General features: G+C 40.1%; 2 protein-coding genes across 2 annotated transcripts; one reads left to right on the top strand and one right to left on the bottom strand.

Annotated features, from left to right (window-relative positions):
• The first annotated feature begins 972 nt into the window (after positions 1-972).
• On the top strand, positions 973-13,067 carry gucy1b2 (guanylate cyclase 1, soluble, beta 2). The gene is made up of 15 exons (XM_031558840.2): positions 973-1,087; positions 1,173-1,246; positions 1,435-1,529; positions 2,350-2,510; positions 2,711-2,810; positions 2,932-3,128; positions 5,833-5,944; positions 6,082-6,185; positions 6,812-7,028; positions 7,461-7,781; positions 7,909-8,057; positions 8,233-8,379; positions 8,646-8,800; positions 10,935-11,122; positions 11,573-13,067. The coding sequence occupies exons 1-15, from the start codon at positions 1,085-1,087 to the stop codon at positions 11,752-11,754; spliced, it is 2,205 nt and encodes a 734-aa protein (XP_031414700.1). The 5' UTR covers positions 973-1,084; the 3' UTR covers positions 11,755-13,067.
• Positions 13,068-16,653: 3,586 nt separating this feature from the next.
• plekha3 (pleckstrin homology domain containing, family A (phosphoinositide binding specific) member 3) lies at positions 16,654-22,145 on the bottom strand. Its single transcript, XM_012823423.2, has 8 exons — positions 21,455-22,145; positions 20,904-21,020; positions 20,496-20,651; positions 19,982-20,115; positions 19,356-19,520; positions 19,019-19,062; positions 18,714-18,844; positions 16,654-18,230 (listed from the first exon to the last, which is right to left on the bottom strand). The coding sequence occupies exons 1-8, from the start codon at positions 21,492-21,494 to the stop codon at positions 18,094-18,096; spliced, it is 924 nt and encodes a 307-aa protein (XP_012678877.1). The 5' UTR covers positions 21,495-22,145; the 3' UTR covers positions 16,654-18,093.
• Between the last annotated feature and the right edge of the window lie 35 nt (positions 22,146-22,180).

The following is a 22,180-nucleotide window of genomic DNA, read 5'->3' as shown; positions in this document are numbered from 1 at the left end:
AGAAGAAACTTCAGAAAATGTTCGAGAATGAGGGCCATAGTCCTTACAGTGAAGCATGGAGGTGGGAGTGCGATAACACAGGGCTGCACGAGTGCAAAAGGTGTTGGGGAGATGACATTTATAGATGGCACCATGAATGTCTGTGGATATACCAAAATAATGGCTGACAAGATGACGCCCAGTCTCCAGAAGCTTGGCAGAGGAATATTCCAGCATGATAACGATCCAAAGCACACGCAAGAGTTTCTGAAAACTATAACTTGGACCTCTGGAGAAAGGGAGGGCAACACAACCCCTCAACCAAAAACAATCTGTAGAAATGTGTGCAACACTGGTATCGTCCATGCCGAGGAGGCTTGAGTCATCAATAATAAAGGTGGACATATGAAGTATTGAAAAAATAAAAGATTTGAATCACATTAAGGAAAGATGTACTGACTTTTGTTGCATTAAGTCCTACTGTGGGGCCTGTCTTTGTAGTATAGGTAATCTAAACTCTTAGTTTATAATTTACATAAGAGCAAATACCCTACTGTTTAACTTAGAAGTAAGGCAATTAGTGATACAATTTTGAATCATTTGACATTAAAGTGATGTTGCACATGGTTGTACCCACTTCTGTTGTGTAAAGTGTGTCTGTATGTACATAAAATTAGATTGAATGGTCAGGTTAACGTATCCAGATGTCACAAGGCTCCTTTATACTCTCTGCAGAACAAGTGATACACAACTATTCCTTTCAAATCCAGTGCCACTTAGTTGCTACATAACTGATAATTCTGTACTATCACTACAATCTGTGTAGCCCATTCAGATACTCTAAACTCCATGTAGCTTATGCAGGCACTCAGTACAAAATCATCTGAATAAGGCATGTAATGAGACCGACGCTCTGTCTCTCCCTCTCTCTCTCACACATACGTCTCTCTCTCTCTCTTTCTGTCTCCCTCAGATCCCTCCCCTATTGAGAGAGAGAGAGACTGTGTGTGTGTGTGTGTGTGTGAGAGAGACATGAGTATAGTGCTGTGGCATACTGTGACGACAGGGAGAGTGTAAACAAGGTTTGGAGCACTGCAGAAAGAAAATGGTAAGTGTGCACTCAGTTTACTCACATTTTATGCCTAAAGATTATTTTTGGGCTACAGTTCCTGTTGCTTTTCTTCTCTGTGCAGTACGGTTTCATAAACACCTGTTTGAAGTCCCTGGTCATAGAGAAGTTTGGTGAAGATGCTTGGGAAAAACTAAGGTGCCTTTTTTAAACATTCTGTTCAGTAAGCATGGAGTATTTTTTACGTCAGGTGATTCATCATCATAATGGCTTTGACATAGTATGTGTTTTACAGCTTGCATCCATTTCATCCAAACTTGTGGTATGTGTGTTGGCTGTTGTGGTATCTTTATGACAGCTGGACCTAACCGTACTTTCCTCCACAGGACACTGGCAGAGGTCCAGGACACATTTATGACTTATGAAATTTACGATGACATCATGACCCTGAGGCTGGTCCAGGAGGCTTGCACTATGCTGGGTGAGTGAACCTTCGCTGCGCCTTTCTACCTCTCTCCACCTACGACATAATGTGCCCGCTTGTAAAATCAGGTTATTGTGGCAATAACACACAGAACAGCATAAGGCCCGTCCGCAGTGTATTTTGTGAGGAGTGTGAAAGTGTTTATTGGCGCTATGCTCTAAGCTGGCCGTGATTCGATCAACTTTATCCTTGGGAGAGTGGCAGACTGCAGTGGCTTTTTGTGTCCACATAGGTGCTAACAATGTCCCCGCTGGAGATCCCTGTTTGGGAGGGGAGGTGTTGTTGTGTCACTCGCTCCCCTGTGTTACTTGAGCCGCTGGACAGGTAAAGGTGTGACTCTTTGATAGATTTGCACACCTGAGCAGCCCTCATAGGACCATCCTCCCAGGTGTAGAACAGTGTTATGCAACAGCAGTGACAGCACGTCTAATTCTAGTGGACTTACTGAGAAGCAAATCTGAAGGGTTTGGGTATTTGTTTTTTTGAGATTGTGTTATGATGACAGTTACTTACCTAACATCTGAGTATATATTACCAGACATTCAAAGATGCTGTGCATTTTATTGCAGATTAAATGTGATAGGATTAGGCCACAGTGTGCCTTTCACTGTTTCAGGGTGTCCGCTTGCAAGTGATATCCAGGAGCAAAGATTGGCTTCACTAGTACTGATGTTCCTTTATAAATCTATAACTAACTTTGTATGCGTCTTAATTTACCATTTTATTTGTAAGGATAGGCGCACTCTATACTTCCAAAATAAAGGCGATTTTGGGTGTGAGTGAAAAAGAGTTACCATTTTACCATCATCTTGTAAAGATTTGTCCTCAGAGGTGGTGCTTAAACTCTTTGGTGAGTACTTCTTCAGCTTCTGCAAGATGTCTGGCTATGACACCATGCTGCGCACACTTGGTGGCAACCTGGTGGAGTTTATCGAAAACCTGGATGCTCTCCACAGTTACTTGGCATTGTCCTATGAAGTGAGTTTACAGCATTATAATCGGAGACAAACGGGTTCATCTTTACACTATAGATTCTTCCTAGAACCCCTGAAGGTTTCTTCCAAAAAAAGTTTATGTACTTTATTGGTGCTCTGTGTCCTTTTTATTCCAGTCTCTTTTGTATTTCTCATGAAGTAGAGGACATGTCAGATTATGTCATGGGCATTACCTTGTTGCAGGAGATGAATGCACCCTCCTTTCGGGTTGAGAAAACTAACGACGGCAGAATGCTGCTCCATTACTACTCTGACCGTAAAGGCTTGTATCACATAGTGCCTGGTGAGAAACAACATCAATCACCTTACCCTTTTTTGAAGATTACTACTACCGCTATGAACTGCCATTTACTTGATCTCACATTTCATTCATCTTATATATTTATTTTTTTCAACCTCTGTAGGCATTATAGAGGCGGTAGCTAAGGACTTCTTTGATAGTGAGGTGGACATGACCGTGCTCAACCAGTCAGAGGAGATTGAGCGTACTGGGAAGAAGGAACATGTGGTCTTCCTGGTGGTCCAGAGGCCAAACCAGGCACAGAGGAGACCCCAGCCAAGTGATGGACAGTCCAAAGTCCAGAAAGAGGAGGCCAAGAAGGTCAGTGTGAGTCCATTATCTATGTTGCTCAATAGAAAATGGAACCATAAAGGTCATAGGTTCCACTTTTGGAGAACAATGGTGTTGATAAGAAGTTCCCTCTCTGTGTTAGCTGCTTTGTAGGTTGACAAAGTCCATTTACCATTCTTTTATCACGTTATATCACATCACATTATCAAAAGACCCAGCTGGATTGTCAACAAAAAAGTGTTTCAGTGAGACATTTTTGAAAGTAAATGAACATTGCCAGGCTTATTATTACTGAAAATCGTGCTTCGTCATTGTTGCACCATAGGCAGCTTTGTATGGTTGCTAATGCTAGATCTAGGACAGATCTAATGCTAATCATCAACAGAACCTTTTTTTTATTTATTTTTTTACTCTTCACTTTTACTGTTGATGATTTGAGTCATAATGGAGGCATTGTTACAGTTTTAACTGATATAATAATAATAATAAAACTTTATTTATATAGCACCTTTCATGCAAAAGAATGCAGCTCAAAGTGCTTTACAGCAAATACATAATATGCACAAAGAAATGACATGCACATAAAAATAGACATCAAAGAAACATAACTCAGATATAGTGCAAAAAAAAAAAAATATATATATATATATATATATATATAATTATAGAGATATATTTAATCTAACCCCTTAATATCACCAGTAGAGATTTAAATGAAATGAAATTAAAAGTATTTATATATATATATATAGTGCGAAATGGTAGCTAGTTAAAGGCTAATGTGAAGAGGTACATTTTTAGTTTTCTTTTAAAGATGTTAAGCGAGCTGGCTTCCCTGATGTCTATAGGCAGTATGTTCCATAGCACTGGGGCGTAATTGACAAATGCTGCGTCCCCGATTTTCTTACGGCTTTTGCTGGGAACCTCCAATAAACCAGCATTCGATGATTGCAGTGTTCTTGAGGGCAAGTATTTGACTAGGGAATGTGCAATGTAACTTGGTCCTAGCCCATTAAGGGCTTTGTATATTTGGAGAAGGACCTTAAAGTCAATTCTAAAAGTTACTGGAAGCCAGTGCAGAGCAGCTAAAACTGGACTAATGTGCTCTCTCCTCTTGGTTCTGGTTAATAGCCGAGCTGCAGAGTTTTGAATGAGCTGAAGTCTCTCAGTTGTTTTTTTTGGGAGGCCAGTAAGGATTGCATTACAATAATCAAGACGGCTTGAAATAAAGGCATGAATCAGTTTTTCAGCATCTTTTTTATTTATAAATGGCAGGACTTTAGCTATGTTTTCAAGGTGGAAAAATGATGTTTTCGTCACCTTGTTAATGTGAGACTTGAAGCTTAAATCTGAATCTAAAATAACACCAAGACTTGTAACCTCCGTTTTAATCAAGGGAGTTAATTTCCCCAAATTATTAAACAGCATTTCTCTTTTTGTTTTAGGGCCGACTAGTAGGATCTCAGTTTTGTCCTCGTTTAACTTTAAGAAATTATTGCTCATCCACTTATTTATCGCCAAAAGATAGGTAGTAATGGAGTTTATTGCTGCAGCATCATTTGGCTATGTTTGATTTTGATATGTTTGTCTATGTTGGTATGTTTGTGCTCTGAAGAATGTTTTTTAATAATTAGATGATGTTTTGATCAGTACTGGTCAGCAAAAACATAAAGTAACAGTGACTTGTGTCACAGGCACAATGTCATAGAAATAGAAAAAGAAATAAAAAGGCTATTTTTTTTTACTGTCTGTCTGTAAAGCAAGAATGGACATTGGGCCTCATTCTCGAACGCAGTTAAGAAGAATTTAAGAGGAATTTCATTTGTAGTTCCACGTTGGTGGAACGAACTGCCTAGCACTACCAGAGCAGGGGCGTCCCTCTCTACCTTTAAGAAGCTTTTGAAGACCCAACTCTTCAGAGAGCACCTCCCTTCCTAACTGGCACTTCGACTAGTGCTTAACTTGCACTTACAGCAGTTACATTCCTGCACTTCGTTTTTATTTTCTATTTTGTTTTTCTATTTCTTATGTAAAGTAGTATTTATTGTTACACTAGGTCTCTATTGCTCGTAGCTTGACTGTTCTCTCCCTTGTACGTCGCTTTGGACAAAGGCGTCTGCTAAATGACTAAATGTAAATGTAAATGTACACGAACACTGCAAATGTAAGTGAATAAATAAATAAGCTCAATCGCGTAAAAATAGCCATAGTGGAATATAATGGACACATCTATCCTGCAACAGTACCTCCACACCAGTTCTGCGTTTACTTGTGCTCGCTTTCCGTTTTGACATGACTCGCTTACGAGTTGCTTTCGCGTGGACTCGGTAGATTCCGACAGCACATGTCACTGCGGTTGCGTGCCCTTATAAGGTGCTGGCGGGGCGTGTATGTATGCAAATCCAGGTGCACGAGAACGCGCTTTCAATTTAAGAAAACTCTTCCGGGGGAGCACAGCTCAGAACACTTCTGCTGTGTAGGAACACATGTTCAAGCGTTCATGAATTTGGTGGAGGTCTTTTTCTTACGTTGCTTTTCCGAAGCTCGTAAGAAACATTTCAGAAGAAACTTCAGAAAATGTTCGAGAATGAGGCCCATTGATCTCATACTAGTAGAGTTTACTTAGTTCAACTCTGACTACAAATGTTAATCACAAAGGGGCCAGTAGGGGAAAAAAAAGGAAAAAAAAAAATATATATATATATAACCATAGCAACTGGTCTTTGTAAAACAGGAGGTGGAGGAGACCATGAAGAGACTGAAGGACAGATACAGCAACCTTCCTGCATGTCCAAGGAAGAAAGCACCTTGGGACATTGTCAGGAGCATTGTTCGATTTGGCCAAGGTTTGTCTCAGCATTGCTCTGAAGAACATATTCGTTAGATTTAACTAAGCAGTAGTACAGGGCTATTGCTTTAGAAAGAGTTTGCAGTATTTGCTTATTTTGTTAAGCCGGTTTCATGTCTGTTGCTGTGCTCCCAGGAAACCTCCTTGCTGAGTTCATCCCACAATACCCAGAGAGGCTGTGGATTGAGGAGAAGGCTTTCTGCAATGCCTTTCCTTTTCACATCGTCTTTGATAAACATGTGAGATGTGATTTCTTCTGCAAAGGTCTACTTCCTGTCACTCTTTACAAATGCTGGCTTTGAAATGAAGAATTAATGATTACCATTAATTAATTGGTAAGGGTAGTTGGTCCGGTCATTTCTGTGGGTGAGGGAATAGATGGTTTTATTGCTTTGTTTTTATTTGTATGTCTTGCTCTTTCAAGATTATGTTTTTGACGCTGTTAAAGTGACAAATCTTTAATGATTGCAATATATGCAATTATAATGAAGCCCACCACTTTCCATCCATGAAGTTGAGTGCTTGCAGTGTCAGTAATGCTTATTTTTAGCATGTATATGAGAGTGTTGCAGCAAATTTCTTCTTAGTATGAACACAAATATAATCTGTATAAGCATTACATTAATCTCTAAATAGTGAATATTGCAAAGGATTATTTTTAAGTATCTTATATCAGTTCTACAGGTTGTTAACAAAGGTATGCAACTAATTGTCTGAATGGGTTTCCACAAGGGCCTAAGAGCATTTCATAGAGCCACACCTAAAAATGTATATAGAGACAAAGACAGCCAAAGTAGGCTGAGAGGATTAGGGGCCCTAACGTACCAGCCTTTTTTGGTAAGAGTGTGTTGTTTGTCTCCGGTAGCTGCGAGTGAAGCAGACAGGTGTCAACATCCAGAAGTTTGTACCTGGTCTCCAGACCATTGACATACGTCTGGACGAGTACTTCAGCATTGTCCACCCCCAGGTCACCTTCAACATCGACAGCATCAAGAAGTTCATCAACAGCCAGTTTGTGCTAAAGACACGGCGGGAGATGATGCCCAAGTGTACCCAGCAGCAGGCCTTGCTAAAGCTCAGAGGTAAATGGGCCTTAGCCAGAGACTCTTTTACCTTATTCTCTCAGGTTTCCTGCAGGATTGGCAAGTGCTCATTTACTCCATACTGGTCAACACATCAAAGGTCATAATAATTGCTGCCTCTAGTCTACTTTAGTGCTGAAAGAGATGAAAAGTTTTTTTTGCAAAAAAAAGCTCCTGCTCTTACCAAAAAAAATCTTTTGTTGGGGCACCCATTCACATCACTCTGAAATGAGCAGACAGACAGATCTGACATAAAAATGATATTGATGGTCTTTTTGGCCAAGGGCTTTCAGTCTTAGGCTGGGAAGAACTGGCTGCAATTGAATCTTATAGTGTAACTAAACACATCTCAACACAGTGAGATAATGTGGTAATTAAATCTACATTGCTTTTAACTAGCTGTGTGTGTGTGTGTGTGTGTGTGTGTTTTAGGACAGATGGTGTGGATGGAGTCTCTGGAGTGCATGGTGTATCTGTGCTCACCGAAACTGCGCAGCCTTCAGGAGCTGGAGGAGCGCGGCCTCCACCTGGCCGACATCGCGCAGCACGACACCACGCGCGACCTCATCCTGCTCAACCAGCAGCGGCTGGCCGAGATCGAGCTCTCCAATCAGCTGGAGCGCAAAAAGGAGGAGCTGCGCATCCTGTCGCGCAACCTGGAGGTGGAGAAGAAGAAGACAGAGACACTGCTCTACGCTATGCTACCCCGACACGTTGCCAACCAGCTGAAAGAGGGCAAGAAAGTGGAAGCAGGTGTGTGTGTGTGTGTGTGTGTGTGTGTGTGTGTGTGTGTACGCAATTTCTACATTGTAGACAAGCCTGTTAGCTTGACCATACCCGTGAAGGTCAATGGGCAGATTGTTACAAATTTCTTTCACAGGAGAGTTTGAAGTCTGCACCATCCTCTTCAGTGATGTGGTGACCTTCACCAACATCTGCGCTGCCTGTGAGCCCATTCAGATTGTCCACATGCTGAACTCCATGTACTCAAAGTTTGACCGCCTCACAAGCATCCATGATGTATATAAGGTCAGATGGCATTCAGTAAAAAGCACGAGTTACATGTGTCGATTGATGCCATTTCTTATCCTGTAAAACTTTTCTGTTGCTGCCTTGCTATAGATAACACATGAACCATGGCCTCCTTATCTCCTTATAGTACCACTCTGTGGAACAACTCACAGGTCCTTAATATTTGTGTCAGGTTGAGACGATTGGTGATGCGTACATGGTAGTTGGCGGCGTACCAATTTCAACAGAGACGCATGCGGAGAGGGTGGCCAACTTTGCTCTGGGGATGCGTATTGCTGCGAGGGAGGTGACCAGCCCTATCACAGGAGAGCCCATACAGGTACAAGCAATCCTCTGAGCAAACCACACATACAGAAAGGAAGTACTAATACAAGTTCAGCCATTTCCCTCACCAAATTCATACATATGATTTGGATTCTCCTAAGGCCAGAGTTTAGTAGCGAGTAATGCTTCGGAAGCAGATGTGTGTCCCTAATGTGAGTGAAAGTCTTCAGAAAAGCAATGTTTTGAGTCTGGCAAAAAAAATGCCAAGCTGAGTGGTCAACGCACCAACGTTACATTCTGGTTGTGTGTTCTGTGTGGTAGATCCGAGTAGGTCTCCACACTGGGCCTGTGTTGGCTGGGGTGGTGGGGGAGAAGATGCCGCGGTACTGCCTGTTTGGAGACACGGTCAACACAGCCTCTCGCATGGAAAGCCACGGGATTCCTGACCAGATTCACATGAGTCCATTTACATACAAGTAAGTGCTGCAAATAGAACTGACACAAAGCTTATTTGCTTTTGTAAACAATGCAAGTCTAGGAGGTAGGGATGGGAATCGAGAACCGGTTCTTGTTAAGAACCGGTTCCCAGTGGACCGATTCCTTGGAATCGTTAGCCAAAATCCTTTTCGATTCCGCTATCGATATTTAAAAAAAAAAAAATAATAATTTATTTTTCGATTTTTTTTCCGATTCCGCTATAGATACTTTAAACAAAACAATCTTAATTTTTAGATTTTTTAAAAATATATATTCCAGTATCATGTAAGTGCCGTTTAGGTATGTCACGTGCACGCAGCTTTGATTTGTTTCAGACTGCAGCCAACATGGCGTCTAGGCAGAGGTGTGGTTATATTTCACGCAAAAAGATGACCACAGGGCCACTTGCAATGCTTGCAAAACGTCTCTTTCGTCAAAGGGGGGAAAAACTACCATTACCCCGAAACATGTGTCCATACTGCATGCAATAATTTTGCAGGAATGAGCGCTACGGAGTGACAATAACTTTAATGAATCTCATTGGAATCTCATTGAAATCTCAACCAAGCAACAGCAGCGCGGCTAACGTTAGCGCTTCATCTGTTAATATCGAAGGTAAACTCTAACAGTCTATTGTGTTAGTGCCATTGGTTTCATTGTGTAAACCAGCTTTCACTATTTGTTTATGTCAGTTGTATTGTTAGTTCAAGGAGAATACACTTAAAAACAACAAAAAAACAGCACTGGCAAGTTCAAATATTATTTAGCACAGCGGTTCTCAAACTCTGGTATATCAAGTATATATAAGATTATTTTCCAGGCTCCCCCATCTGATGAGATTTTTGAGTTTAGATGTTTTATAAAAAAATTGTATGAAACCTATTACCAAATCAGTCATACATTCTGTTACTTATGGTTGGAATTATAGTCAAAACAAATACTTTTTTACTTTGTTGGGACCCCCTAGCACCCCATCAAGGAAAAGGATCCCTAGGCTATGGGTCTCTGGACCCTACTTTGAGAGTTTGTTGACCTATTCTTAGGTTTGTTTTTGGTTATTTAAAACATGTAAATGTATACATACATACTGTATATGCGGTCCATCATCTATTCAGAGAATATTATATAAAAGAAAATGAATGTAAAGAAACCCGTTTGTACCGTTTGTACTTTTTTTTTCCTTGCCCAAAAAGAATCGATAACAGAATTGATAAGGAATCGAATCGATAAGCAAGAATCGTTATGGAATCGGAATCGTTAAAATCTTATCAATTCTCATCCCTACTAGAAGGTTAAATAATGACATATCTTTCTATATCTTGTTTTATCGGTAGAGAACTACATCAGGGGATAGAGATGCCCTGCACTTAAATAATATATTTTTATTGATATTATGCTTATATGCAATGCTTTACAGCTCAAATTAGTTTAAAGCTCATTATAGATATCTACCAACCAATGGTGAATATTGCCATGCATTGTACTACATGTATGGAGTTATAGCTAAGACTTCCTTGATACCTTCAGACAGGTAAACATGAATCTAAAAACGGTGGACATGGAACAGTGTTAACAATCAACATCACAGGGACACTGCACTTGTGGAAAGTCTGTTTCTGCACATGTTATATTCCTAATGTATGTCTGCAACATTCAACAGCCCACACTAGCATTCCTCCTCACACACAATCTCAATGTCAGGCTTCATAGAAGTGTCCAAGACTTTGCTATGTTAAATAAGGACCATTCATGTTTTGGGAAGAAAAAAAAAACAGCACAGGAGCTGAAAAGACTTTACCTACAGTACAGATCATGTATTTGTTTTGATGGTTTCATCATATTTTAATTATTTCCATATACAGTATAGTCACATTTTATGTTTAGTTATAGGATTAAAGATGTAAAGACATATGTCCTTAGATGGATAAGTAACTCCTCCACCTCTTTATATTGAAAACGAACAGATGAATGCATTGGTCAGACACAAATGGCAAACTGCTCACTCACCACAAAGGAGAATAGAATACTGGGGGCTGAGGGAATACCGTGACCCAAGCACAAGCCTCTTGTTCAGCACTTAATTAGCGCAACCAGCCTTGGGTCCTGAGGTCTAGTTATCTGTGTCCTCTGCAGGGCCCTGGAGGGCAAAGGCTTCGACATCAGCGAGCGGGGGGAAATCGAGGTGAAGGGCAAGGGCCTGATGACCACTTACTTCCTCCTGAAGAACCTCCACGCCTCCGAGGAGCAGATCATGGGAAGGGATCCGGAGCCAGAGGAGCTGTACAGGGACGCCCCGGAGGGCAGGGTCCAGAGCCGCAGAGGTGAGACGGCACGGTGATGGGAAATCATATGGGGTCAGGGGTAAATAAGCTTGACATGGCTCATTAAGATTACCATGACCATCTACGAGGCAAGGCAAATAATGAAAGGTCTGCTGGACTGTCAGACGGTTGTCAGTGTCAGTTATCAACGATGAATTCTGTATTTGCGCAGGAAGGCTTGGTGGCTGTTCTAGGGGTACAGTGACAGGTCTCATGTCTCACTTAATTTGTGTCGGACCAAAAAAAAAGTAATGGGCTATTTTTATATATATTTTATATATCTTTTTTGGCTCTAAAAGCAATGACAGAAGTTAAACACCTGCATGGTGTAGGGTTCTGGTTTGCATTATGATTAGGAATGAATCCATGTATGGCAAGATGTCTGCCAAATTAATAAAAACAAAGTATAACTGCATCATAACAAGACTGACCTCTGCTTTACCCTTGCAGTCTCTGAGCATCCAGACAGAAAGAAGAGTGGCATGTCCTCTGATTCTCCTGATTCTCCCTCTGACGTTGCCAGTGAGGATCAAAACACCAAGAGGGACACTGACAGCATCTCAGGAGCTCACCCAAATAGCCTTCAGCCTAAATTGGTCCCCAGAAACTCTAGATTCTGTGTTTTGCTATAGACAGATTTAGCTCTGTAGCAGTTTAAGTATCCAGCTACAGTCTAGTTGTGACCTAATATGAGTGATTTATTTTTATTTTGTATTTATTAATCTATTTAATTATTTACCTATTTTTCTGTTATATCCTCCATATAGAAGATTGTTCATGTCTATGACAGAGGTCATTTAGGAAGGTTAGCTCCTGAAATTTGGGAGTGTTCAGACAGAGCTTTTTAAACCTAGTTCAAATATTTTTTTTTACATAGGGAATTAAAAACTTTGTTCAGTTCTGGTTGTGTTTCTGAAATATTAACATTAGACCCACCACAAATATGATTCGCTTCACATTTGCTTGACCCACTGCGAGTTTCAAGGTGTCCATCGTAGCTTTTACTAGGTGCTAAAACATGCATGCAAAACTAACCTAAATTAGATCATTATACAAGAACACACACACACCATCTGGACTGGCTACAACAGATCACTGTTCCTCTTTGACCTAGCTACTAGAGCGACCTGTAGGGCTTGTCCCTGTTGTGAATAGCATCTGCATACTGGACACACACACATACACACACACACACACTACATGCCGTGTTCTGTCTGCCTGTCTGTAGGCCTGACAGCCATGGGGACACCAGTATTGTCTCCACCGTCAGCCATCTGGCGGGAGAAGCCCCATGCTGGCTCTCGGCGTGCGCTGTGGGCCAGCTCTCACTTCCAGCTGCTGACTGAGAGACTCCCCAGAGCCTGAGCTGCCATTGTGCGGCACCATCTCTCCGGCGTGAACACAGCTCTTGGACATTTCTTTGCCAGTAGCATCCCCTTATTTGTCTTCTCAGTGAAATGGAACAAGACTACATCACGCATATTTTATATAACCACCTTGGAGTGTATTACATATATTTTTTCTTACAACTGAACATTTTTATGCAATGCTTTTTATTGAAATAATGTAAGTATTAGGACTTAGTCTGGAATTTCAACTATGAACCATTGCATTGCTAAAACCAAAAACAAACACAAACTGATCTTAAATCAGTGTGAATCTCTGTAAAGCCCCATTACCTATCCTCAGAACACAGTCCCAACACTTAATTTATCCAGTATAAATCAGTCACTAACAGAATGGTAATCTCAATGGTTACCTGGATCCCTGAGCTCTTTCATGTGCCTTTTAGGGATACAAGCCTCATTCTGTCGCTGAAACTAGTCCTAATTCTGTCACGAATACAAGAGTATTCAAATGCATTCTTTGAAAGACAAGGGGCCTCATTCTCGAACATTTTCTGAAGTTTCTTCTGAAATGTTTCTTACGGGCTTTGGAAAAACAACGTAAGAAATAGACATCCGACAAATTCATGAACGCTTGAAAATGTGTTCCTATGCAGCAGAAGTGTTCTGAGCTGTGTGTCGCTACACGATGGTAGTCCTTTGGCGGATAGTAGTCCCTCACATTGCGCATGCTCAGACACAAACGGTTTACGGCATAAGGCTCAACATAATCGCGCATGCTCAGACAACAAAACGGTTTACAGCATAAGGCTCAACATCAACATCAACATATCTGGCTTGTTTTAACGCATAATGTAGGTTTATTTAACGTAATATTTAATAATGTTGTAAACGGTTTAAACGTCAACATATGGGGCTTGTCTTAACGCATAATGTGGGTATATTTAATGTTATATTTAATTATGTTGTAAACGTGTGTTGTATGTTGTAAAGCGTTAAGGCTCTACGTCAACATATGAAACGAAACTGGGGAGAGACTTTTTGATCCTCCACCTCATCTGTTTTGTCCACTGTGACAACATCTTCTTTGTTTTTAAATAAATGGTCATGTTTTCAAAAAACTGGCTTTCGTCGCTTTTCTCCATGATTGAAAACGGATCTGTCGCAAAATGACGCATGCGCAATGTGAGGGACTACTATCCCCCAAAGGACTACCATTGTGTAGCGACACTACTATCTGCCAAAGGACTACCATCGTGTAGCGACACTGTGCTCCACCGGAAGAGTTTTCTTAAATTGAAAGCGCGTTCTCGTGCTCCTGAATTTGCATACATACACGCCAGCTCCTTATAAGGGCACGCAACCGTAGTGATGTGTGCAGTCGGAATCGACCGAATCTACACGAAAGCAACTCGTAAACGAGTCATTGTCGCTACACGATGGTAGTCCTTTGGGGGATAGTAGTCCCTCACATTGCGCATGCGTCATTTTGCGACACTGTCAGCGAAGCCGCGCGCGCATGCGTCACAACGACAGATCCGTTTTCAATCATGGAGAAAAGCTACGAAAGCCAGTTTTTTTAAAACATGACCATTTATTTAAAAACAAAGAAGATGTCACAGTGGACAAAACAGATGAGGTGGAGGATCAAAAAGTCTCTCCCCAGTTTCGTTTCATATGTTGACGTAGAGCCTTATGCTGTTAGCCGTTTACAACATAATTAAATATAACATTAAATATACCCACATTATGCGTTAAGACAAGCCCCATATGTTGACGTTTAAACCGTTTACAACATTATTAAATATTACGTTAAATAAACCTACATTATGCGTTAAGACAAGCCAGATATGTTGATGTTGATGTTGAGCCTTATGCTGTAAACCGTTTGTGTCTGAGCATGCGCAATGTGAGGGACTACTATCCCCCCAAAGGACTACCATCGTGTAGCGACAGTCATGTCAAAGCGGAAATCGAGCACCGTCGAGTAGACGCAGATCTAACTTCAACGGTGCAGAGGTGGACCGTTGCAGGATGTAGATGTGTCCATTCTATTCCACTATAGCTATATCAACGTGATTGAGTTTAGTGCTTATTTATTTTTTCACTTACATTTGCAGTGTTCATGTACATTCACATTTACATTTAGTCATTTAGCAGACGCTTTTGTCCAAAGCGATGTACAAGGGAGAGAACAGTCAAGCTACGAGCAATAGAGACCTAGTGTAACAATAAATACTACTTTACATAAGAAATAGAAAACCGAATTAGAAAATAAAAACGAAGTGCAGGAATGCAACTGCTGTAAGTGCAAGTTAAGCACTAGTCGAAGTGCCAGTTAGGAAGGGAGGTGCTCTCTGAAGAGTTGGGTCTTCTAAAGCTTTTTAAAGGTAGAGAGGGACGCCCCCTGCTCTGGTAGTGCTAGGCAGTTCGTTCCACCAATGTGGAACTACAAATGAAAATTCTGAATTGCCGTACTTGCACAGACGGCAGTGCTAAACGACGCTCACTAGACGGGCGCAGCATTCTGGTGTAGTCCTTTTATTTATTTTATGACATCACTGTGCCTCGTAGAATCATGACTATACATGTGAAACGTAATTGTTAATGATACAAATATTCTCGTAATTATTATTATTATAATTATTTTAATCCGAGGATGTCTGTAGAGTTGATGTGAACGCAGTCACCAACGATTTCTTAAAAAATAATTAACACTTCCAACACAGAGAGTTTTCTTAAATGCGATTCTTCAAAAAAACCACAAGATGGCCTACGGGGCCTAAGGGGTCATCTTGTGGCTTTTTAAGGAATCGCATTTGAGAAAACTCTGGCCGAGTTACGACTGCCATTTCGAGTTCGGAAAGTCTTCTGAAGTTCAGAACAAATCCCAGATGAGAAAACTTTCATGAATGACAAATGTTTTCCTAAATCCAATTCAGAAGAAATTCCTTCTTAAATTCTTCTTAACTGCGTTCGAGAATGAGGCCCAAGGTTTCCCTGAATACAGACCTTACAAAACGTCTATTATGGGCTCCAATGAATGACTTTCAGGCTCTCAGCCATTGTTAATGAAATGTTTTGTGTCTTGTTAAATTAGAAGACATGGAGGTGTTCATACTATTGATTAATGTTTGCATGTTTAATCAACTAAACAAAACATACAAAAATAGCTTAATGTGACTGCGACTTAATGCAACTATGTTGTCAGAATTTGAAGTACATTTTAAGAATGGAGGAAGTAGGACAGCTTTTTCTTGACCAAACACACAACAAAAGTTGTGACAGAACTGGTGAAAGAAATCAAATGATTTCTTTAACATTTGTCGATTTTAAAGGAATTAAACGTGCCACTGTGCTGTGGATCTACGCCTATCTATGCCTCATTTTGGGGTAATAGATTACAAGATTTCTTCTCTTTCTAAAAATAAATATATTGAACATTTAATCAATGTTAATCAAATGAACAGGTGAAAACATTCTGTCTCTAAATTAAATACACTCTTAGCGAACCATTCATACAAATGGTGAATGAAGGGGTTAACTATATTAAGTCCTTTGCAGCACAGTCTGGAGACTTTAGAAAACGGAAGACCTTGAAACTTAGAGCAAATCACAGACAGCCAAGTGTACTGGCTTTTGTAAGGAAGGTCAACTGGAAATCTTCAGAAAAATAAGTCTTTAGTTACTTAAAAAGAGACTTGAATGAGGTACTGAGAGTCCTCATGGCTTTAAACTTACATTTACCTTTAATCATTCAGCAGACGCTTTTATCCAAAGCAACTTACAAGGAATTTGCATTTTTTACATCAGGAGCAGTTAGGGGTTCAGTGTCTTTCTCAAGGAGACTTACACCTACTTGGTAAGGAGGAGTGGGGAATCGAACTAGCAACCTTCCAACCTTCTGATTACTTAACGACTCCTCTACCTCCTGTCGTTTCATGATTATCAATTATATCTCTATATGATTGAATAACTGACTACTGAAATAATGTCATGTTAACATACTGCACAAAACATTTTCATTGTCGTTTTCATTGTCTACGCCCCAGGACAACTTCACAACTCACAGTAAACCCTCAACAATACTCTACTTACATTGTAAGTTGTAACATTAAAGAACCATTCTATTGTGCAATGGTCGAGTGATTTCTGTAAGAAGTAGGTTGTACAAACACAAAAGTGTAAATATTTCCTTATTCCATATATTTATTGTACATGTTAACTTCTCACAAATCAGTACTTGTCAATAGTCAGAGACATCAATAGTCAGAGACATCCTTCCATGCGAAGATCCGAGGTTAAGGCAGAGCAGTTAGGGGACGGACATAATGTGAGCAGTGCACATTCTTCAGAACATCTTTAGAAAACATAAAAATAAATAAAGTGACTCACTTATTTTCAGAAAATGTTAACACTGTTAACACTGGTCCATGCCAAGTATTTGCCTGTGTTTTTTCTTACATAGAAGATAACTGCTTTCACATCCACATTACTCATTGGCACAGAGCTATTCCATGTCAATGCAACCAGTTTTTTTTTTTTTCGTTTTTTTTTTTTAAACTTCCCCACCTCAATTATTTCATTTTTTTTTTCTGGTGGAAAATAAATGAATATGAAAGCCCAAATATTACAGCAATGGGGTCATTATTTATCAAGTTACAGCCACTTTTACAGAGGTGTCAAATTTACAAGGGATTCAAAAAGGCTACGTAGAAATTTTGTATACCTATTATTTTGCTTATGGGGACAGATATGTACTCTGTCTACAGTGGTTCTGGTCGGTTTGGTACATAGTACCATAGTACCATTCACAGGGATTTTTTTCAGATACAGTAGTACAGTAACTAACCCAGTCTAATCAATTTGACCTTTTCATTCTGGAGCTTACAGACAAATGTATACCACCTATAGCCTTGCAACTGCACAAAAGATTGTTATAAAGTAAGAGAACAAATACAAGTGGGATCTTTTGGGGGGAAAACCCTCCATGGAAACCCCTTTTCTATTTTTAAAGGGGCTGTATCTGACACATATCCCAGAAATAGTGTAAAATCTGGCAGAAGCTTGTACACAAAATACATATCTGTCACCATAAGCTACATGATGTAGACACAGATTTTCTAAGTAGCTTTATGAGACCCCTAAACTTGCTCTATAATTTAGGCAAACATTTTGACACCCTCCTTCTGTAAAAGTGGTTGTAATTTGATAAATAGTATCGCAGTGGCTGTTTGACTTGCCATGGAACATGGACTCGACTCCCTCTCGACTCCACACTAACTAAAAGTTCTCTGTAGGTTTTCATTTGAATAGGCTGCCACTGAACCTGCAGATGAACGTCTGCAAAACACACTGATGAGTCGCTACCACATCTCTGTATCAGTCAAGACGTCTCATGACCTGGCATTGACGACATTTAAAAATACCTTTACCAATACAAACATTCATCTCCATCTTTTTAAAGTGCAAATAAATGCTTGCAAAGGAAATAATACTATAGTATATTTCCTACAATACCAGTAATGCAATGCAAGTTGAGACTGCATAGCAGTATCTATTAAAGTAAAAGATTTTAAAAGACAAAGGAATTTTGAAAATAAAGCAAAAAAAGAATGCCTGTTTTCAGAGCGAAAGGTCCGACTCTGGAGTGTCCATGTCTGAAGCAGACCTCTCGTTCCTGTTGGCATTTATGCCCGTTTCTTCAGGAATGCTGGGAGCGGAGTCTCCGTTGACAGTGGCTTTGGAATATGGCAACGTTCCTACAGATGGAAGAGAAGGTCAAAACTGCTCACTTACTCTTTTCAGTGCATGCAAGTTTGATTCTTCAGCTTTGAGGAGACCTTGAACTACTTGAAAACTTCAAACATACTGCCTCAACTTCTTTTCAATACATATTGGAACAGAAGCTGCGGCTGTACTGCACACTAGGCCACGTAAGTGGAGAGACCAAGCCTCTGTGTTTACTAGCATACGTCTCTTGAACATCTCGTTCCTATTTTAGAACATTTGAAACATCATTTCCATGATTCAGCCAAAACACCCACCCCCCCAAAACCCTAGTATCTGCATAACAAATACAGAATTTAAAACAAATAAACAACATTTTTTGGTTTTAAATCACACAGAGCTTTGAAGCAGCTTTCCATGCTAAACTTCTAAGCTAAACTGGGTTGGGAGGGGCATGACAGATCTGTGCTAGATTTGGATGAGCAGGGCAGAGCAGAGCTGGCTGGATGACTCACTGTCTGTCTCCTCTGTGCAGCTGTCGCTGAGTGTGTCCGTGTCTGAACACGTGCGCGTGCGTCTCTGAGACGACCTCTGCGACGGCGGGAGTGGCAGCGGCGGGAGCCCGTCCTTTGGCAAATGGCTTGACCTTGGGAGGGGCAGACAGGCCTAATTCAAATGACAGAATAATACAACAGTGCAGAAGCTGCCTGTGTGTGTGTGTGTGTGTGTGTGTGTGTGTGTGTGTGTGTGTGTGTGTGTTTATGTCTGTTTATGTTTTCACTAGAAACACACTTGTGTTTGGCGTGTCCGAAGACAATACCTGTCGAAACTGTAGGTCCCCGGATGACTAATGGACCGCTTCATCTGAAAAGACAGAAAAAAACAAATAATCAGACCCCAGGAAACTCAACAATCTTAGCCATAAGAATACATCTCCATTTTAGAACAGTATATTATCTATATATCATATAGCCTTTGTCAATTTTCTAACCAATACACCAGAGTATTTCTATCTATTTCAATGATAAAAATATGATCTAGTATGAATGTCTGAGCTGGACACATGAGCACATTGACAGATAAACCAGGGTTTATTTCCTTATTTTGTGTGAGAGCCCTGCTGCCCTACATGTGTGAGTATGGTGGCGCTGTTTTACCCGGGCCATCTGTATGGCGGATGAAGAGACAGGAGACATCAGACGGTCAGGAGGGGTCAGCAGGTCAGTATTGAACTTGGAGTTGGCAATCTTCATGCAGTCCTCCAGTGTCTTTATAAAGGTGTTGCATGTTGCGCTCAGTAACGACGAGGCTTCATCCATACTCTAACAAACAAAAAGCATAAAACATTAAAGCATAAAACAAAAAACATAGAGTCAGCAAATTAATAAATACATAACAAAGTCAATTATAAATTGTAAGAGCTGTGCTGAACTTTACTCTACTTCTTCATGTGAAAATGCACCCAACGCAAACCATACACACGATTAAGATGAACCGGTTTTTAACCTTTAGGCCTGCTGTATGTTATTATAACACTTGTAAAACCAACAAGTAAAATCAAAGAAGAAAAATCATAAGTTCATGAGGCAAATTTTCAAACGACCTTGTACACACTCCGCCAGAAAGACTTTTCAGCTTGTTCTCTTGGAGAACCGTTAAAGGTTCTACAAAGTACTCAAAGGTGCTGCAAGGTTGTCCCAAGAAGAAGAACCCTTATAGTCTCTAGTCTCTTACAGCTATTTAAATGAATATCTTCTTATCAAGAGTTAGCTTTTGTTGTCACCTCAGTGTCGGACCTTGTTTGGTCTTCTTGAACCACTGACTCCTGGATGGTGTGGACCTGCTGCATCAGTAGGTCACAGTAGAGTCGCAGTTCCGACATCTTGGTTTTCAAAGAGTCTGTGGTCTCTGTCAGTTCTTAACACAAATTTAAGAGGTGGGAACATCTTGAGAAACAATAAAAACAAGGTGAACACTCTTTGTCACTACTTCTACATTCCTCAAGTGGTAAACGATGTTTGTTTGGATACCCCCCATCCCAAATTAATAATAGATAATTTTGGGATGATCGGCACGCACTTTTCTTTTTGACTCTCTTTAGTTGGTGCATGGGTAGTAGGATTGTTATTTTAAAGGAAACACTGGATTTTGAGATTTTCACACTTGAAGGAATGACTAAGACAGAGAATTCAAGGTCCATTGTGTCATGTATTGGACAGTCTTGGAAGAAGGTGGAACTCAGAAAACAAAGTTGAGATGAGTCGACATTGCAAAGCAAGGAAGTTTTCTATCTGTACCTTTCCCTTTTTTGGTTCTGGTATCGATGAGACCGGCTTTAGAACTTCCGAGGGCAACCAACCACTTCTGTCTCTCGGCCGCATTCACAGCTTTTACATAAAAATGTTGCTCTCCTGGTATGATCAGCTCCAGTCGGGTATTGTCAGTTGAATGAACTGTTCAAACACAATAGCGGACAAAGACTGATTATATATTTGGAAATTTGAGGGAAATTTAAGCAGTTAGACATTTGTTTACAAAGAGCACCAAACTGAAGAAAGGTCCACATTTCAGACACAAGAGCAAACATGACTGATATGAAAGTTAAATGAAATTCAAGCAACTAAACATTTGTTTATTTAGACTAGAGCATCCATTTAATTACACCTCCCCATTCATTTCGCATAATTTTTTTAAAAGGATGTTACCTTTGATTTCACAGACAGTCATCATTATACTTCCTTTGCTCCCCTTCCCAACATCATCTTGGGAGTCATAATAAGAAATGATTCCGTTGTCCAAAACAAACCAGCGTGGCTGCCATCCTGTGAATTGATTTTAGTTGATGCGACAGAGATAAAACGACAGCTTCTATCTAGCTGTGAAATTACGAGGGTGTACACTAGACTAACTAGCTAGGATAGCTATCTAATGTCCTTAGTCTACTATTTGGGCCAATGCAAGCTAAGGAAAAAAAAATGTGCAAGTAAGTTAGTTACGATGTGAACGATATGAAGTTTAGCTAAGATGATGTTAAAGTATGTACGTCATGTATACGTCTGATGTAATATTAGTAGCTATATAATTTCATAAACGCCTTTCTACACCAAAACATATTTTATAATAGCAAGTTCTTGCAGTCACTTATCACATAACGTTACCAAAATTCGTGACAGCTTATATTTTAGTGATAACATCTTCGTTAGATTAATACTCGTACGGTTTGTCCTGCGACAACTATTTTGCACATATAACTTACCAGTCATATAGTTAGTCCACTTGTAAAGCATTCCATCCATGGTTCACAAGTTCACAAAAAAAGGTAACAGAGTTAAAACAAAATCACTAACGTTAGGCTACGCGGCACCACACAGCCAGTTCAAGCTAGCTAGCTGGCTACGACCAGCGAGCTAGCAATGTGGTTACATGTAACATAAACATATCAACATTTCTCGAGTGCTCAGCATTGCGCCAAATAGTAACGTTAGTGGAAATCGGCAAAACGACAGTTCGACTTATCAATGTGGTTGACTGTTTCATCTTTACATTGGTTGTTCGTGGACTATCTGCATCAGCTAGCTACATCATAACAAATATCTGCCAAATTTCAGTTCCAGGAAATACCCTGTATTTCCGCTAACATTTCCAGATACAACCTATCAAAATAAATGTCGTTCATCTGGAAGTTATTTGATATTAACAATTATTTTTAACAACCACTAATATTGTTATAAAATGATAGTCATGTATTTACTAAACACACCCTAGTTCATATAACTGGGGTGTAGAAGGCAAACCTTTGTGTTCAATAGTGAAGTTGATAAAAAAAAATGCATTTAGATTTACTTCACCTTGGCGTTGAAGAGGAGTGACACAATGTACTTGCTTTTTCAATGAAATGGTGACATTATATAGTTACATTACATTGTAATGCAATAATTTGTAATGTTTCAGAATTTGATCATGATGTACATCTTGTTTGGCG

The sequence above is a fragment of the Clupea harengus genome, chromosome 21 (assembly GCF_900700415.2).
Source record: "Clupea harengus chromosome 21, Ch_v2.0.2, whole genome shotgun sequence".
NCBI classification, from domain to species: domain Eukaryota; kingdom Metazoa; phylum Chordata; class Actinopteri; order Clupeiformes; family Clupeidae; genus Clupea; species Clupea harengus.
The sequence above is the reverse complement of the archived record's forward strand: the minus strand, read 5'-3'. Positions and strand labels throughout refer to the sequence as shown.